Here is a 20,021-nt window from a genome sequence, read left to right as displayed (position 1 = left end):
CTTCTATGCAGAGTACATCATGAGAAACGCTGGACTGGAAGAAACACAAGCTGGAATCAAGATTGCCGGGAGAAATATCAATAACCTTAGATACGCAGATGGCACCAGCCTTATGGCAGAAAGTGAAGAGGAGCTAAAAAGCCTCTTGATGAAAGTGAAAGAGGAGAGTGAAAAAGTTGGCTTAAAGCTCAACATTCAGAAAATGAAGATCATGGCATCTGGTCCCATCACTTCATGGGAAATAGATGGGGAAACAGTGGAAACGGTGTCAGGCTTTATTTCTTGGGGCTCCAAAATTACTGCAGATGGTGACTGCAGCCATGAAATTAAAAGACGCTTACTCCTTGGAAGAAAAGTTATGACCAACCTAGATAATATATTCAAAAGCAGAGACATTACTTTGCCGACTAAGGTCCGCCTAGTCAAGGCTATGGTTTTTCCTGTGGTCATGTATGGATGTGAGAGTTGGACTGTGAAGAAGGCTGAGCACTGAAGAATTGATGCTTTTGAAGTGTGGTGTTGGAGAAGACTCTTGAGGGTCCCTTGGACTGCGAGGAGATCCAACCAGTCCATTCTGAAGGAGATCAACCCTGGTGTAGTTCCCATAAAATTGTGCCATGTGGACACATTGTCCATTACTCAGGCATATTTGCAAAGCGTGTGTCCAGGACCCTTTGCAATGGCTTTTTGGATTCAGAAAACCACAGACCTGGGAGGAAAGAAAGGTAGGGGGAGGAATATTAAGATGCAAAGAAGTCCTTGTCTCTCTGGGGAATTAGCATGAGAGGTGCAGACACCAGGACGTGCAAACTGTGGCCTGTCTCAAAGCCCCTTTGAATGGGAACATGGAGGAGCTAGAGCACCTCCACCTGAGGCTCTCACCCCACATTTACAGATGCTTCCAGGAGACTTCTTCCCCAAGGCCCTCTTCCTCTCTGGGGAGTTACCGAGCCCCACCCTTCAGGAAGGTGACCAAGATGAACAATTCTCAGAAATCAGGACAGAGTGCAGGGTAGCCCTCCCTGCGACCTAGGCGTTAGCTGACCTTCTGGAGTAACGGGGCCCAGAGGGCCAGGGTGAGTTCACAGCTAAGCCCAGGTGCCAGAGAAGTGAATCTAAGCCCAGGCCTCATTCTGCTTCTGAAGCTTCTGTCTGTGTTTATTTGAAGTTCTGCTTTTGTTGGTGATGGTAGTAGTTTTGCATGTGCAAATGTACCAAAAATAATGTCTTTAAACACTAGAATTATACTCAGTACAATAGAAACACCATGAGGCGCATCGGGGAACAGAGATCAACCAAGGGAGGGAGGGGATCCATATTACCCATTTCACACATTCTCCAGGACATGTCCTTTCTAAGTGGAGTGGCAGGTGAAATCGCCTGTCCTGTTTTACATGAGCTAGCTGGCTAGCTAGGTGAATAGATAGATGGGTAGAGAGATGATAGGTAAGTATGCATAAACTCACATTTGAATACATATGTTAAATTTATATAAGTTAACTATTCACATTTTATACTATATATTTTATATTTTTCTCCTCATATTAGATAACCTCAATACAGAGATTTGAAATCAGAAAACTTAAGAGCTGGTTCTTTGCTCTGTTTGTACACCCATGGTGGAGTCATGTCAATGTATGGCAAAACCAATACAGTATTGTAAAGTAAAATAAAGTAAAAATAAAAATTAAAAAAAATAAAATAAAATACGGTTAATTTATTCAAGTTCTATTTGCATGAATCTCTTTAGAAATAAAAATGTACTTCTAAAATTGTCTATTTAAATGGATCATTATTAAATTATATTTTTGTCACCAAATAGTATGTATAGGAAAGACCCAATACAATATTCAGGAGATCATTAACACCTTCGAGGAACTGATTCTGAGAAACCCTTGTCTTTGCCATTTTTATATAGTAATGACCATGATGTATCTAAAGCAATACAGTTCCAAAATATAGTGAGCTAATTGATTGTAACCAATGCTGTTACTTATTTGAGACAATATCTATCTAGTAATAATTATACTAAAATATATCTATCTAGTAATAATTATACTAAAATAGCAAAAATTTTAAGCTGTTAAGCAACATTGGTAACTACCTTTTTTTAATATAAATTTATTTATTTTAATTGGAGGCTAATTACTTTACAATATTGTATTGGTTTTGCCATACATCAACATGAATCTGCCACAGGTATACATGTGTTCCCCATCCTGAACCCCCCTCCCTCCTCCCTCCCCGTACCATCCCTCTGGGTTGCCCCAGTGCACCAGCCCCAAGCATCCAGTATCACGCATCGAACCTGGACTGGCGATTCGTTTCATATATGATATTATACATGTTTCAATGCCATTCTCCCAAATCATCCCACCCTCTCCCTCTCCCACAGAATCCAAAAGACTGTTCTATACATCTGTGTCTCTTTTGCTGTCTCGTATACAGGATTATCATTACCATCTTTCTAAATTCCATATATATGCGTTAGTATACTGTATCATTGTTTTTCTTTCTGGCTTACTTCACTCTGTAACTACCTTCTTTTCTGAGGATGTTTTTACCCTGGCTTACAATAACCAATGCTTGGAGTTTGTGCCATCAAATTCTGTGCTCATCATCCTTTAACTAGTGGGTTCTGTTTCAATACATGCATAGTGGGACTTTCACTGTGTACCAGGCAATAAGGCAGAGCTCTGTCCTCAAAAAGCACAGTCTCACTGAGTTCTAGTGTACACCCAAGGCAGGAACAGCCAGAAACATCTAACTCACAGTTGTCAAACCTTAGAAAGCCTTAAAATCATCTGGAAAGCTTGTTACAAGACAGGTTTCTGGGCACCCACCTACATTCTTGGTTTCTGATTCACTGAGTCTATGGTGGGGCCTGAGAATTTGCATTTCCCAGTAATGATGATGGTAATACTGCTAGTCCTGAACCACACTTTGGGGAACACTAATGGAATATAATGGACAAGCTTAAAGTCCCAAGTAGGATCCGACAGTGCAGAATTATTCACTGTGGAACATACATCAATAAAATTCAGTACCTTACATTTGGAACAGTTCTGGAGGGCATTAGTACAGATTGTGTGTGTGTGAAAGTCACTCATTCATGTCCGACTTTTTACAACCCCATGGACTATACAGTCCATGGAATTCTCCAGGCCAGAATGCTAGAGTGGGTAGTCTTTTCCTTCTCCAGGGGATCTTCCCAACCCAAGGATCAAACCCAGGTCTCCCACATTGCAGGAGGATTCTTTACCAGCTGAGCCAGAAAGGAAGCCCAAGAACAGATTACTTGTACCCAAAGCAGTGTTTCTCCTACACACTTGACCAGCAGCAATTTAACAAGCATGTGCTGAGCAGGGCCTGGGGTTGGAGTGGGGATAGAAGGACTTTGCTTTGAAAGAATGTATGATCCAGTTACACTCAGCCTCTATTTGAGCACCTTCTGAAGGAGGAGAAGCTGCCTTAGATACCAGCCTCATGAATAAATACAGAAAAATTACATTCTACTCTCTCTGAAAGAATGTTTCACATATGGTAATATCACCATCATGTCCAATTTGCTTTACCTTTTCTAAACTAAATATCCCCAAATCCTTTAACCACTTAGCACGTGTACAGCAGATCTTCCACTACCCTGCCCACTTTCTCAATATGCACTTTGAATTTTCAACATCACCCTTTAAATGTGGTATCTAAATGGAACCTAATTCTGTGTTAGAGTTAGAGCCTAGACTCAATGCCTTTATTCATTCACTTACTGTTTTCGATCATCTATTATGCTGCTGCTGCTGCTGCTGCTAAGTCGCTTCAGTCGTGTCCGACTCTGTGCGACCCCATAGACGGCAGCCCACCAGGCTCCCCTGTCCCTGGGATTCTCCAGGCAAGAACCCTGGAGTGGGTTGCCATTTCCTTCTCCAATGCATGAAAGTGAAAAGTGAAAGTGAAGTTGCTCAGTCGTGTCCAACTCTCAGCGACCCCATGGACTGCAGCCCACCAGGCTCCTGCGTCTGGGATTTTCCAAGCAAGGGTACTGGAGTGGGGTGCCATTGCCTTCTCCAGATCATCTACTATATGCTAACCTAATACTTACAGAGTACAATAGGAAAAGAACATGTAACAAGGGAAAAGTGAAAGTGAAGTCGCTCAGTTGTGTCCAACTCCATGGACTGTAGCCTACCAGGCTCCTCTGTCCATGGGATTTTCCAGGCAATAGTACTGGAGTGGATTGCCATTTCCTTCTCCAGGGGATCTTCCCGACCCAGAGATTGAACCCAGGTCTCCTGCATTGTAGACAGACGCTTTACCGTCTAAGCCACCAGGGAAGTCTCTTCTGTAACAAGGGAAAGAACATAGTAAAATGGAAAGATTTTAATACTAATTCTGCAGTAACTAGCTGTGTGACCTTGAACAAGTTACTTAACTCCTCTGAACCTATGTCCCAATCAGTAAAATGGGGACATACCTGTGGTATTAATACCTAACTAAAATTTTAAAAATTATTAAGATAACATACATGAGATATTATGTTTTAATTGGTAGTTATTATTTTTGGATCTACACATTTTATTTGCTATGGGATTGCGTTACCATCATAGCTGCCAAGTCATATCTTTGGTTCAGAGTGAGCCCACAGTTAATTAAAACCAAGCCTTTTTCACATGAGATATTTCAAATATCTTCCAACTTCTTCGGAAATGTTTGTTTCTAACCTAAAATCAAGATTTAGCATTCATTGCTATGAAGTTTGTCTTTAATTCCACTTACATTTCTCCAGTCAACCTAGTGTATCAACCTATTTACTAAAATCACAATGTACTTTATGAAAAATATTGTGCATCTATGTTTCTTTGTTAGTCTAGATTATCAAAAGAGAGACAAGATTAACATTGAACCTCCTGTTAATTAATCCTGTCTCTTTAAAGTACCCAAAAGATAGCATCAGCTTAATTACTTAAGACTAAGCTGTTCTATGGGCTTCCCAGATGGGTCAGTGGTAAAGAATCCATCTGCCAATGCAGGAGACTCAGGACACACAGGTTCAATCCCTAGGTTGGGGAGATCCCCTGGAGAAGGAAATGGCAATCTGTTCCAGTATTCTTGCCTGGGAAAGCCCATGGACAGAGGATCCTGGTGGGCTACAGTCCATGGGGTTGCAAAAGTGTCGTACATGACTTAGTGACTAAACAACAACAAGCCATTCTATAATGCTGCCTAGAATTGATGTTAAACTCCCATAATTCATAGAATCAGGAATGTTGAGTACTGAGAAAACATTTCCTATCTGCAGTCTCCTGGCATTTCTTTTCATTTCACTTTGGCTCTTAAGGGTCACCTAGATTTTCTGGTGATCACAGATGGAAGTTATTTTCTGGTCCCTTTAACTCATTTAAAGCAGGTTTTGCAAACTGGTCGCTCATGGGCAGCACCTGCCCATGGAGGGCTGTTGTGTTGAGCTGACAGTGACTGTTAAAATTCACTTTGAATGCCTTTGGCCTGGACATGCTCTCTTCTGCCACAGAACCTTCCGCTGGTCTCTTATGCTTTGCCTGCTTCATGTACTTACTTGATCTGCCCTCCCATAAGGATTTGGTCCTCAGACCCCTAACTTACAGCTTCCAGTTTATCCTCACCGTTACCCTACCTGTTGGGCTCCACTTTTCAGAAGTTTCAGTTTGAATTTTCTCCTTGACAATAACAACTTAGGCAAACTGGAATATACATCATTCCTTGTTATCATCTTTTAATCTAACATTATCTTTCCCAAACCAATAGCCTCTGTAGCCCCCTTTTTCCACTTTACCTAGATCCAAAAAGTATTAGACAATGACTATTAATAGTATTTTCCAGTTACAACGTTTCATAACAAAGAGAGAATAATTTAGAATATATGAAATTTATAAATAATCCCCAAATGGTTAAGTCATAAAAGAGGAGCTTCAGTCACTTGCCACTGTATCTTTTTCTAAAGCTGATCTTTGCTATCTCCATTGATAGATCCAAGTTTAACTTTTCTCCCCTCTTTTGGTCCCAGAGTTAATTAGAAAGATAACTGGCCCAAAGGGAAGGGTCCTTGTCGTCATTTAGTCACTAAGTCATGTCTGACTCTTGGCAACCCCATGGACTGTGGCATGCCAGGATCCTCTGTCCATGGGATTCTCCAGGCAGGAATACTGGAGTGGGTTGCCATTTCCTTCTCCAGGGGATCTTCCAGACCCAGGAATCAAACCCAGGTCTCCTGCATTGCAGGCAGATTCTTTACCTAATGAGCTATGAGGGAAGCCCATAGGAAAGGGGTGCTGCTACTGCTGCTAAGTCACTTCCGACTGCTAAGTCGTGTCTGACTCTGTGCGACCCCAGAGACGGCAGCCCTCCAGGCTCCTCTGTCCCTGGGATTCTCCAGGCAAGAATACTGGAGTGGGTTGCCATTTCCTTCTCCAATGCATGAAAGTGAAAAGTGAAAGTGAAGTGGCTCAGCCGTCTCCGACTCCAAGCGACCCCATGGACTGCAGCCTACCAGGCTCCTCCGTCCATGGGATTTTCCAGGCAAGAGTACTGGAGTGGGGTCCCATTGCCTTCTCCAGGAAAGGGGTAGGTGACTCTAAAATTCATAAATTAAGTATCAGTCTATGGATAAGCAAGAGTTCACTTTAGCTGCTCTGCATCACTGTCTTTGATCTGAAAACATGTATCAGTATACTCCCTTGCCCCCATAAGAGCCCCCACAACTGGGTTCATGTGATCTGAAGTTGTTTCTGCCCTTCATCCTACACCCATCCAACTGCTAGCACTCTAGGGAATATTTGAAATTTAGAACAGGCGTGACCAGCCAGTTGTCTTTTTCCTTTTACCATATTTCCTTTAATCACATTTTGAGGTTATCAGAAAAAAAAAATGAATTTTCTAGAAGGTAAACACACACAATACAATAATCCTTCAGTTCAGTACAGTTCAGTCGCTCAGTCGTGTCTGACTCTTTGTGACCCCATGAATTACAGCACGCCAGGCCTCCCTGTCCATCACCAGCTCCCAGAGTTCACTCAAACTCACGTCCATCGAGTCGGTGATGCCATCCAGCCATCTCATCCTCTGTCGTCCCCTTCTCCTCCTGCCCCCAATCCCTCCCAGCATCAGAGTCTTTTCCAATGAGTCAACGCTTCTCATGAGGTGGCCAAAGTACTGGAGCTTCAGCTTTAGCATCATTACTTCCAAAGAACACCCAGGACTGATCTCCTTTAGAATGGACTGGTTGGATCTCCTTGCAGTCCAAGGGACTCTCAAGAGTCTTCTCCAACACCACACTTCAAAAGCATCAATTCTTCGGTGCTCAGCTTTCTTCACAGTCCAACTCTCACATCCATACATGATACAGCCTTGATGTACTCCTTTTTCTATCTGGACTCAAATTCAGGCTTAAATTGAAGAAAGTAGGGAAAACCACTAGACCATTCAGGTATGACCTAAATCAAATCCCTTATGATTATACAGCGGAAGTGAGAAATAGATTTAAGGGACTAGATCTGATAGAGTGCCTGATGAACTATGGACGGAGGTTCGTGACATTGTAGAGGAGACAGGGATCAAGACCATCCCCATGGAAAAGAAACGCAAAAAAGCAAAATGGCTGTCTGAGGAGGCCTTACAAATAGCTGTGAAAAGAGAGGCCAAAAGCAAAGGAGAAAACGAAAGATATAAGCATCTGAATGCAGAGTTCCAAAGAATAGCAAGAAGAGATAAGAAAGCCTTCCTCAGGGATCAATGCAAAGAAATAGAGGAAAACAACAGAACGAGAAAGACTAGAGATCTCTTCAAGAAAATTAGAAATACCAAGGTAACATTTCATGCAAAGATGGGCTCGATAAAGGACAGAAATGGTATGGAACTAACGGAAGAAGAAGATATTAAGAAGAGGTGGCAAGAATACAATAATCCTTAACATGTTGCATATTGAAGTTGAAATTTTCTGTGCTGCCAGAATCTTCTTTTGAATGCCCTTTTCCTTATCACTTTGGCTGTTAGAGGATGGTTGTCTTACGACCTGGATTTCTTTTTTTAACCAGCCTATTGAGTCTCCTTTGATGGGCTTCTGGCTGTTCCTTTCTTGGCCTCCTGGGAACAAGAACCACCTCATACCTTTCCAGGTTTCTGTTGGGTGCCTGTTGTGATTGTCTCTTGAGTTCTGAAATAAGTCACACAAGATCTGGAAATTTGAAAGAAGGAAAGAAAAATAAAGTGTTCCTCCCATACAACATCTTTCTTTCCAAATCACTTTTTCTTTTCTTACTTAGTCACTGCCATATGTATCTCCTTGAGGATTCCTTTTGATCCATAAAATCTTATCATTCTTATCTCTGTGTGATCTCCTGAGTTATTTGACGAGAGTCAGCTCCTGGAAACTACCCCTATAAGCCAAAACTCTTGATTTGTTTCTCATACCTATTTATATCTGTAATACATGCCCATTGACATTAACTTTTCAAGAATTCTTTTTAAAGATTAAGGGAAGAACTCTATGTATGGAACAAGCATATGTAAGTTTGACTCTAGGAACTTTCATCTTTTTTATAACTCCTACATTAAATCCCTATCACTTATATCAATGACCTAACTGACATACAGTCAAGTGGTTAAACACATCCAGGATTCTGAAAGAAAACAGATCAAACAGTCCTTTTTTTTTTTTTTTAATTCAAGTCTTACATTCCAAAGCACCTCAGAGCCCACAGGACAGTTAAGAGTTGGTGAAGAACAGCTCCTTGACCTTGTTCTAGAATGCTTTCCTCCACTAATTCTACCCCCTGGAGCCATGCTTCTTTCTCTTTGCTCTTGAGGCTTCCACTGTGCACTCCTTGCTTTCCCGGAGGACCCCCTTCATCCTTGTACCTCCTCTCTTCCTCCCATTCCTTAGGATCCTTAGTGTCTGGGTTCTGTTTATTCCCCACAACCAAGTCCTTACTCTTTCATCGCCTCTTGTTGCCTTAGCTCAGCCTTTCACCTGCTAGTTTTCTCTGCAGTGTTAGATTCTGGAACTAAAGTGAGGTAGGGTGCGCAGGGGGGTCCCCACAGTGCAGGGAGATATCTTCTCATGCTCAAACCAATAACCACATGCAGTTATACTCAGAGAACATCTTTCTCTCTTTCCATACCAACCTTGTATACACCAGACTCCAGGAAAGGACAGGAGAGGGAGGAAGAAAATTATCCTGCCTTTTGTAACTCTGCCAACACTAAAAAGCTAGGTGGAGTCAATACCTAAGTATCCCAAACAAAAATCCTCATTCTACAGAAATGTACCATCTGTCCCACTCCTGTGTTTAATGAAGTAGTATTTTTATCTACTTACCGAAAGTGTATTGCATTGCAAAAACGAACTGTAATACTTGCAAACTCCATAGGATAGATGATGAAAAAGTCAATTGTAAGTCTCTAAGACACACAAAATTATTATTGTTTTTAAGTAATTTGTTTCTTGGGCTACATGTATACCACAAAACAAATGAAATAGGAAAAAGTTGAATTTTCTTTCTGAATCTAGCTGAATGAGTAGCGTTGGGTTTGCCAGATACAGAATTGCTCAGTGTACAAGTCTTTTGGAAATATACCTGAGCATTGTGGCAGAGTGTGCCTAGATCCTAGAGGTGCTAAACTGGCTATGGAGCAGCAGAAAGGAGCAAAAAGTAAAAAAAAAAAAAAAAAAATGTTTCTGAAGCAGGGCTCTTGAGAGCAGTCTGGAAACTTAGACTGATGAAGGGAAACTGAGAGATAAAAGAGCAGAGTGAGTTGTGGGGGGCGGCAGGTGAGAGTGTTACAAAGGTAAGAGAATCACATATTCCCACTCTGGCCAGCAGAAGAATTAGGCTTTTATACATGTGTGTGTGTGTTTTTTAAAACCTATAGGTCCCTCAGAGAGAGAAACCACATGCCTCTTATATCTCCTTCTGGCATTGAAATATATATTCTTCACTGATAGAGGTGCTGCTATTGTTAACACACCACCATCACAACAATTGGAGGGACCTAGCTCTAATTCCTGTCATCTTTTGTAAAGCATGCAGCCATGTTCCTTTTAAGGGTCAATGGTCAAGTAATTTGCTGTGCATATTGGAAGAATTGCGAAAGTATCTTTATCCTCTCAAAAAAAGTTGTGAATAGATCTTAGTTATATTCTCCAAGATTTGCCTTTTGGCATTTAAAAGTGAAAGTTTAAGCTCAAACCAAAACTTGGCTTTGGTTTGTCCTTTCCAAGTTAATTTGAACAAGTGAAAAATATGGCACAATTTTATTTTAAATATGTGGTCTCTGTCTTTATAAGTAAATCACCTAGCAACCCATGAAACAATTGAAATCAAGTTTGTCACAGTGATTTGTTCAGTGAGCCTTTCTTGACATCTGGCAGGTATTGGGCTGGCAACATGGAAATGCAAAGAGGAATATGAGACAGATCACACCCTTAAGAATGGAGACTATAGAAATAACTGGGATAGAAAGCACCTGGATCAGCTACCTGGAAAGACGGAGAGAGGCATAGGACGATTTATTGATAGCCACTCTAGAGTTTACCACAAATTCTGTAATCTTGGCTATAAATCTTGATATTTGTTTATCCTTTATTAATGAAAGGATCAGGTTAAATAAGGTCAACCCCAGGTGACTCAGTAACAGGACCATATCAGTTCCTTTGGAGACACTACTTTCTAAAGGGATTGTTGTGAATAAGAACAACAACAAAAGATTATTATGTATATGCAAAATAAACATAATCCCAGTCCATAAAACACAAATTTTACATGTACACTACGGTAAGAATAGCTACAGTCTACAATTCTACTGCAAAACTGGGTGAAGTCATCCAAATGTAACATTCTCATTTTGCTGGTGACTGTTAAGCCAACATCTTAGTCCTTATTTAGGTCATTGAACCCTGCCCCAAGCCACGAGGGTAGGAAAGGGTGGGACTTTGGCCCCGCTCCTCTTCAAGACCTCCTTGCCTTGGTGTTTAGTTGCTGGGACTGAGCATTAAGTTTCCCTGAGGGAAGGGGGATTCGTAGCCAGAAACTGCTGGATTCAATCAACTCTCAAGCCTTTTCTAGCTTAGAAAGATTGGAGTTCTGTGATTCCCAGTGACAGGGTCACAGCCATCCTCTCCTTTCCACCCCTTCTCACTACCCACACCCCCTCAGTTCCCCCCAGTGGGACAGTGATGGCACCAGGTTGGGGCACAATTCTAAGCCCTCTGTCCCTGCTCCACAGCCTCCTGCAGAGAAACTACCCAGAGTGACTCTGGTTCTCTCTTCCTGCCCAGGGTGGAGAATATGTCCATGCGGCTGGAGGAAGTCAACGAGAGGGAGCACTGCATGAAGGCCTCGCTCCAGACCGTGGACATCCGGCTGGCGCAGCTCGAGGACCTCATTGGGCGCATGGCCACAGCCCTGGAGCGCCTGACGGGTCTAGAGCGGGCTGAGTCCAACAAAATCCGCTCGCGGACCTCCTCGGACTGCACAGATGCAGCCTACATTGTCCGCCAGAGCAGCTTCAACAGCCAGGAGGGGAACACCTTCAAGCTCCAAGAGAGTATAGACCCTGCAGGTGAGGAGACCTTGTCCCCAACTTCTCCAACCTTAATGCCCCGTATGCGAAGCCATTCTTTCTATTCAGTCAATATGAAAGACAAAGGTGGGATAGAAAAGTTGGAGAGTCTTTTTAAAGAAAGGTCCCTGAGCCTACACCGAGCTACTAGTTCCCACTCTGTAGCAAAAGAATCCAAAGCTCCTGCAGCCCCTGCAAACACCTTGGCCATTGTTTCCGACTCCAGAAGACCATCTTCATGTATAGACATCTATGTCTCTGCCATGGATGAGCTCCACTGTGATATAGACCCACTGGACAATTCCATGAACATCCTTGGGCTGGGAGAACCAAGCTTTTCAGCTCCAGTACCTTCTGCAGCTCCTTCAAGTAGTGCCTACGCGACTCTTGCACCCACAGACAGACTGCCAAGCCGGAGCATTGATTTTGAGGACATCACCTCCATGGACACTAGGTCTTTTTCTTCAGACTATACCCACATCCCAGAATGCCAAAACCCATGGGACACTGACCCTCCAATGTACCACACCATTGAGCGTTCCAAAAGTAGCCGCTACCTAGCCACCACCCCATTTCTTCTAGAAGAAGCCTCCGTTGTGAAATCACATAGCTTTATGTTTTCTCCTTCGAGGAGCTGTTATGCCAACTTTGGGGTGCCCATGAAAACAGCAGAATATACAAGTATTACAGACTGTATTGACACGAGATGTGTCAATGCTGCTCAAGCGATTGCTGACAGAACCACCTTCCTGGGAGGTCTTGGAGGGAAAGTGGAGGAATCGTTGTGCTGCCATCCCGAGCGAGAGGCAGAACTGAGTCACCCCAGCTCAGATGGTGAGGAGAATGAGGCCAAGGGCCGGAGAGCCACCATCACAATGCCCCCTCAGGAGGGTGATAATTCAGACAGAACCCTGTCCAACAACATCACAGTTCCCAAGATAGAGCGCGCCAACAGCTACTCAGCAGAGGAGCCAAGCACACCATATGCCCACACCAGGAAGAGCTTCTCCATCAGTGACAAACTCGACAGGCAGCGGAACACAGCAAGCCTGAGAAATCCCTTCCAGAGGAGTAAGTCCTCCAAGCCAGAGGGCCGAGGGGACAGTCTGTCCATGAGGAGACTCTCCAGAATGTCTGCTTTTCACAGCTTTGAAAGCAAGCACAACTAAACCTTCTAATAAGCTTTGCAGGAAGCTCAAGAAACCAGCCCTCAAATTCTCCCTGAAATTCACCTGTTCCCGTTTCTTGAAACTCACCTGCTTTATTCTTAGCTGAGCAAAACAAGTCATTCCTTGGGAGTTGTTAACTAAAATGTGATCAAGAAAACATTTGATCTGGCCCAGTGCGAAACACAGGGCATTTAAGTCATGTTCACACTCGATGAGTAGGGAGGGGAAAGAGGGAGAACAAGGGTTGAGATGAATGTGTAGAACTAGTCATTTCAGAAAGCCATGAGCTCTGGGAATGAATGGGGCATCAAGCATGCTCCATGCCAGGAGGCATCTTTCCATTTCTGACCATTATCAAGAGTTTTAGGATGCAGGGCTAAATTGCAAAATAAAATAAAGTAGCCAGCATACAAATGAGATATTCTAAACTGCAATTCTGTTTTCTTTTCACATTGGCTCCATCACTGGTGACTGATGAAGAGCATCCCTTTTATTCAGTATAAGCCGGCAGCAAGCAGTTCTACCTAACGTCCCACATCCTTCTCATGCCAACACTTCTGTAATTGATCATTATAAAGAAAAAACAAGGTAACAGTCATAGTTCACCTGTCTCTTATACGTTCATTTCTGGTGCCACAACTTTTATCTCTTTTGAAGAAAATAAAGGGAAAAGAAATGCCTTTTTGTATTGCAATCAAAGAAGAGTTGATGTTAAAACCAATTGTCAAGTGGTTTATTATATTCAGTGGGCATTCAAGTATAGTCAAGTAAGCTCAGGATGAATGTAATTAAATAATTTTATATTTTTAATTTATTTTGTATCTCACCTATCATCAATGAAGCCACTCACTGAATATATAATAGTGAACTTAAAAAAAAAAATAGTAGGCAGAACTCACCTAAAACTGCCGTATGAGATACTGCTATATTCTCACCATCTATGTTATGTGTGATGCTGCTGAGTGACCCTCATCATGTGTATGAATCCACCATGTCTTCTGAACACCTCCAGGATGTAACTGCCAATTTTCCACACCACCTGTCGCATGACCATTTTGTATATGAATATCTAGTTACATGTGGATATTTTCATACCTAGAGTTTTGCCATTTAATCTGAGCTCAGCATAAATTTAATTGGAGTTTTTCAAGGGCTGGTATCTTTTTTATGGAAATGTTCCAAAGCACTTTTTAGGGAAGTTTCAAAACCATAAATAACCTTAGAATTGACTGAGAGTTTGGTATCAACCCAAGCCATCAGTAGCAGGCGTACCATGAATATTTTTCTTATACACAGAGCTATAAAAAAGATGTGGTAGACTAAAATAGAAAGCAAATAAACATATAAAGAGTTCTGTGGTATATGCTGCTTATATGCATTTACACAGAGAGACATGTTAATATATAGTTTATAAACAGACATATAGAGCTTTCTTAAAAGGCTTGGACTTTTCTATCATCTTGAGATATAACCAGGATTTTTTAATATCCAAGGAGTTCCATTGAAAGAGTTAATTATATTAAATTTTGACATGTTGAAATTATAAATTTTTAAAATCCCTATGACTTTAGCTTTTCCTTGTACAAAACTAGAGTTGCCAACATGACTCACTACCTTCCCTCTGCCTCTTTTTTCTGCGGAAGCACTTTCTATCATGACATCTCATTTAGTCTGGTTTCTCCTGCACAAAGAGATTATTTCAAGTACAGTCAGAATAGATGTACGGTTCTAAACCAGATAGTATTATGGACTCTCAAATATAGGCATACATTTCTGGATCAGAATCTAGATTTAAAGTGGGATAAAGAAATCTTTATCAAATCTTTGGATTCCTATTTGGATTACTGATTTAAAGAATAAAAACCTTTAAGGAAAAAGACTTAATACTTCCTGGTTATTTTGTTTTGCTATAGTTTTGAATTCCAGATTTCTCATTATGTGAAATCAAGTGAATACATGGACAAAATCTCTAGCCTTTAAATATTTAAAACAAAAACCAAAATCTTCTGAACAAGCTTTTCAGGTGTAGAGACAATGATGTTGCTGCATATAAAGAATTAAACAATTCCATCTTCACTCCTTGGATTTAAGTGAGTAAGAAACAAGTCACCGGAGTCCCTCATATATAATTGCTCTAGAAACAATTATATTTTTACTGGCCATTTCCCCCTCAATAAACATGCATTTGGTCTAAGAATAGATTAGTTGCCCTAAAACTTCCTTGAGTCATGAATCTCCTTGAGGATCTAATGAAAACTCTGGGCTCACCTCCCAGGAAAAAAAAAAAAAAAGTATGTACATGTGGAGTTGCAATATAACCTTAAAGGGTTCATGTACCCCTGGTTCCATATTGATTGATAATGAGGAAGAGGAACCATGTTTATTCATAATCAATGCAGCTGTAATAGGCACTTTACATTTCAAGACCATTTCTCTGTGATTCTCAGGAAGGCCAAGTCTCAGCACCAGAGTTTAAACCCAGATTTTGTTACTTTTGTTCCTTAGATTAGCTTTTGCTAGTTTGATGTATTTACATCCTAAACACTTTGATGATTTAAAATATGGAGCATACTTACGAAGCCAGAGGCTTCTCTAAATCTGTGGAGGAATCTAAGAAGGAGGTGAAAATATTATTCTTTGTTCACAGAGCAGGATATCACAGCACCTCCAGGGCCTCATTCTGGACCAGATTGAAAATAAGGGAAAGAAATTATGAGCATGAGTGTTTCCATTCATTGTGATTTCTGGAGAGAACCAAACCCAGGAAACAAAGTATTTAACAGCCTTGACCTTGTGACTACCTGGCCCTTTGGTTGTGCATGAAAATGAAGTCCTTCAATCTTTTGTGAAGTGTGTGAAATATATAAGCCAAATTTAAGTGACTTTAAACACAACCTGTATAACTCATGAGCCATTTCTTTCCTGTGCATTTACATGTGTGTTATGTTTCCATCCATTTCTTTCCATTTCTGGGTGTTCTGCACACCAGTGTGGCATTGATTCTGTGGCCTTGTACGGTCAGCTTGTGTCCAGACCATTTATTCCGCCATGTTCCTGATCAAGGGGATATTAATTACCTTCTCTGTGAATTTAGCAGCCCATGAGCAGCAAGTTATTGAGGAATATAAATAAAGTCACAGAGCGCTCAAGGAAGTAATATCTTTGGTTTAATCATATGCTTCTAAGGTGCCAATTTTTATATACTACTATATGTAATGATATGTTCTAAATTGCTCAGTCCTTTTGAAAAAAAAATGTAAGGATGTTTAATGAAAATTACCTTGGGAATTCCTGATTAATCAACAAACTTTATATTTATACTTAGAAACTCTCTCCTGGGTGGATTTGAATGAAGCTGGAAAGCTTGGCTATAATTGGCGGGGCTAGTTTATTTCTCCAGCCAGAAGGTGTATTAGGGGTCAGAATGCAGCACTTTACAGAACTGGATTTTGTTTTTTAAGTCTAAGCTTCCAGGTCTAGGATATTATGTAGCACTTTGAAAGTTCCCCCTTTAAAAAAAAAAAAATATATATATATATATATATATCAGAATTATCAAATAAGAAAAATGTACTTGTAAGAAACACAAAATGTGTTTCTTCTGAATGTTTCAAATGTATTCTAAAAGGTGGTTTCTATAGATAATATTATGGTAGATAACTGGATAGTACATTTTTTCCACTTTCTAAGGCTATACAGTCTAATCTTTCTGACGTTTGGGCTGTTTAACTTCTGTAATTATATATTATCCAGTCATCAATCATGCTATATCTATAGGCTATACTGTTCAATGTGTGTGGGGCAATGCTGTATTATAAAACACATGTAAACGTATATGTAACCCGTATTTAACTCAGCATAGTTGTAGCATGTGGTTGTATTAATGAACGTTACAGGATAACTTTATAATCATTTACAAATCTGTAACATTCAATAAAGAAGCACATGTTGCAAGGATTAATGATGTTCCCAACTCCATGTTATTTAGCATCCTCGTGAAATGGGTACTTTTGTTCCTGATCTGCTTTATGTTTTTCACATTCCCATAGACCATTGTAAAATATTTGTATGAGCCGATGTGCATCCTCTGACCAGCCCTGCAAGCTGTGGTAGGCAAGTTGTGATTTTGTGAAAGATGAACTGGCATGTTATGCAAAAACTATATGACAAATTGAAAAGAATATCTTAAGCTCCAGTTGAATTAGCTGTTTGTTTACAACTGCTAACCCAATGTGGAGGCAGTGTACAGTATTTTATAAGTATGTTCATGTAGTAACACTAATATGTTTGTTTCTAGATAAAGTGATGCTAGCGTGTAGGTGGTTATATACTTGCTCTAAATACTGCATTATAGCTCACTATTCTTTAACAATATTAATGTGACTGAAATGAAGTAATCCCTCTCCAAATCCAGTCTTAATTTTTGTGGCGACAGATGCATGCACTGCTTTATGCGTTTATTTTGACTTTTTAAAGGCACTTAATGTTTTACTATTGCCTGCTATGATACTTAAACCAGTTAGGAACTCACTCAAATTGTTGGGCTTCTTACACTGTTTGGGGATTATGTCCAATTTAAAAAAATTAAAAACAAAAAAGTAACCAAGGATTTTTACTATTTTTTTAAGCTCTGAACAAATAATACAGAATAAAGTATTAACTGCAGGGCATATAGCTATGTAACCTGGAGATAGCTAGCCAACACCACTTGGGTTTACCAAGGTCTGGTGTTGGTGCATCTGTGATATATGAAGGACGTATTTCTGAGTCTTTAGGGCCATTGGGTGCAAGTTGCTAAACCAGAGTTGAGAGTGAGGAGTCCATCCAAGACAGTGTAGCAACCCACGTATCAGTGTGGATGAATCCAGTGGGCAACATGTGACCGCTCTCCTACCTTGGGCTTTTCTCACATTGTGTGTGAGCCTGGCCTGGGGGAGGGTGAGAGATGGGTGACTGCGTGTCTCACTGAGCACGGGATGACTCTGAAGAGTGTGCCCTTCAAGGAAGTCACCATTTCATTGTTAAAAGCCATTCAACATCTGAACAAGGGAGGATCAAACTTGCATAGTCTTATAAATGATGGCTCCTCAAAAAGTAGAGAGAACTTTTCTGTCAGCCTGCGCTGGCCTAGGCTTTCTTTTTACCTGTCAAACAGTCTCTTTCTCAGATTGGAGTCAATCAAAGGAGCAGTTGGTTCTGATTTTAAGGAAAACAGGATTTTTTTTTTCTTTTGTAATTCATTTGAGAAGTTGGTTGCATTACCTTTTCTCTGATGAATTCCTTGCACTGATCACTGTTAATGAAATCAAGACATGACCATTTCTACATGTGTCTAAGAGGAATTCAGTGGCCAAGTAATCCAGGTGGCAGTAAGAATGAGGTTAATTTTCCCTTCCCTAACTGACCTGCTCTCCCAGCCCCATTAAACCTTCAAGCCATTGCCTGTTTACACAAAGTTTGTGTGCTGGGAAGTGAAAAGAACACGTATGGCTAGAAGGCCATAGGTTTTCTGAAGAGTGTCAGTGCCAACCTTGACCTAGGCCTTCCTCTGGAGCTGGGGGGCTGCTGAGGGCTGGGGGATGCAGAGAGAGGTTCAGCCTTGGGCCTGGATACACACAGCCTTCTTCACCCCCTTAACTTTCTTCCTTGCTCTTGGCCCAGCACAAGGTTTTTTTTTTGTTTTGTTTTGTTTTGTTTTCTGCCAGACCAGTTAACTTTATCTCCTATCACCTCCATACCCCCTGGACCCTGGCAGAGGAAACTGAACCAGCGGCTGCAAGCCTTCAGACTTTGTCCAGCCCTCATCTTCCCACTGACTTAGCTTCCTCCTTGCAACTTCATCCCATGCTCCTAATTTCACCGGTGTTTGCATCAACCTCATCAATTATTTGCCTGTCTGAATCCCCAAAGAATCAGTCACATCTTTATCCCAGCTTATCACATATCAGCAGCAGCAGCCGTCTGCCTCTAGACTGTGGGGTTGCAAACACAAATACGTGAAGGGGCTGGATCCAGAACACAAATGTGTCAGTTGGGCTGGGAAAAACAACAGGAAGAAGTAGGGTTTCTAGGGCTTGAGAGAGCACGTGTCTGCTACAAAGACATTCACATTCAGATTTGCAAACATCGTGCTAGCCAAACGTGTCTGCCAGCAGCTTTCAAACCTGGAGGCAATAGTTTGGGACCTCTGAGTCAGAGCCAACCAGGACCGTATTCCTGATTCCAACTTAGTGAATACTTAAACAAAATACACTGAAAATGGAGGTGGGAGAGAAAGGAACTCACCCTATCCAGGGTTCTTTCTGTTCTCCCAAATGATATGTGCATGTGTATTTGCTAGCTGCATCATTCTGGACCTAAATGTGGGATCTTTGTGAGGGAGATTCAGAAGAAGAGTACCATGGCATTGTATCAAGGCTTATCTGCTTCCTGTCACTACAGTGTCTGACCTGAGTTTATATTGCTTCTGCTGCTGTTCAGAACAGTCCGTGCAGTATACTGTACTCATTGCTGTTCCATAACACAGAACTTAGACTCTCATTTGTAAACGTTCTAACCATAGTTTATAATGGGGAAAGTTATTCAAATATCATTTTTAAATGAATTCCTATAAATAAAATAATTTTGCAATTGGGTTTCTTAAATATATATACATCTTTTCCTCCTTTGTGTATAGATAGTGGTTTGCATATCTATCAACATTATAAATATATATAAATCCTTAGAGGAATTTTTCTTTTTTAAAGGTCTATTATTGGATTCACAATGCACTTTGAGCTTGTTTGTTTAGATATATAATTCGAAGCAGAAGTTGGCAGATACCACGGGAAAAACTTTCTGAAATTTCTGTAACAAATGTTTTGCAATAAAAAAAAAAAAAAACCTCAGTAGTTCAAAACATGACTTGGACTTCTTTGTGCATTTATTTGCCACCATGTGATTCCTACCATTCTCATGACAAGAATTGCTGGGGTACAGAGAGATGACTGCCTTGAGCTCTATAATTACTTGTAGAGCAGAGGCTGCAACTGGTGCTCTGTGGGTCATATCCAGGCAGCAGAGAAGGAATGTTGTTGTCCAGCACAAATGTTTTAACTTCAAATAATAATGAGAAAAGAAACTGAAGAACACATATATGTACAATCTTTTATTTTTACAAAAAATTTGTTGAGTACCTGTTCTGTGCTCAATGGTGTGCCAAGGTGAAAAGCAGGCAGAATCCCTGCCCCATGGAGTTTTGACTCTGACTGTAATAAGGTA

At 40.9% G+C, this 20,021-nt stretch overlaps 1 protein-coding gene across 6 annotated transcripts in view; it reads left to right on the top strand.

Annotated features, from left to right (window-relative positions):
* TRPM3 (transient receptor potential cation channel subfamily M member 3) overlaps positions 1–19,664 on the top strand; it is a 614,509-nt gene extending 594,845 nt beyond the window's left edge. For 5 of the 6 annotated variants that reach the window (XM_040251699.1, XM_040251668.1, XM_040251610.1 and 2 more), the window contains one exon: positions 11,309–19,664. In XM_040251699.1, the coding sequence (XP_040107633.1) occupies positions 11,309–12,761 (1,453 nt within the window). In that variant the 3' untranslated portion in view covers positions 12,762–19,664. The remainder of the gene's footprint in view (positions 1–11,308) is intronic. The other variant, XM_040251813.1, reaches the window with a different exon arrangement.
* The last annotated feature ends 357 nt before the right edge of the window (positions 19,665–20,021 follow it).

Source organism: Oryx dammah, unplaced genomic scaffold, assembly GCF_014754425.2.
Source record: "Oryx dammah isolate SB20612 unplaced genomic scaffold, SCBI_Odam_1.1 HiC_scaffold_1, whole genome shotgun sequence".
Lineage (NCBI taxonomy): Eukaryota > Metazoa > Chordata > Mammalia > Artiodactyla > Bovidae > Oryx > Oryx dammah.
This window is presented reverse-complemented; position numbering and strand designations above follow the sequence as displayed.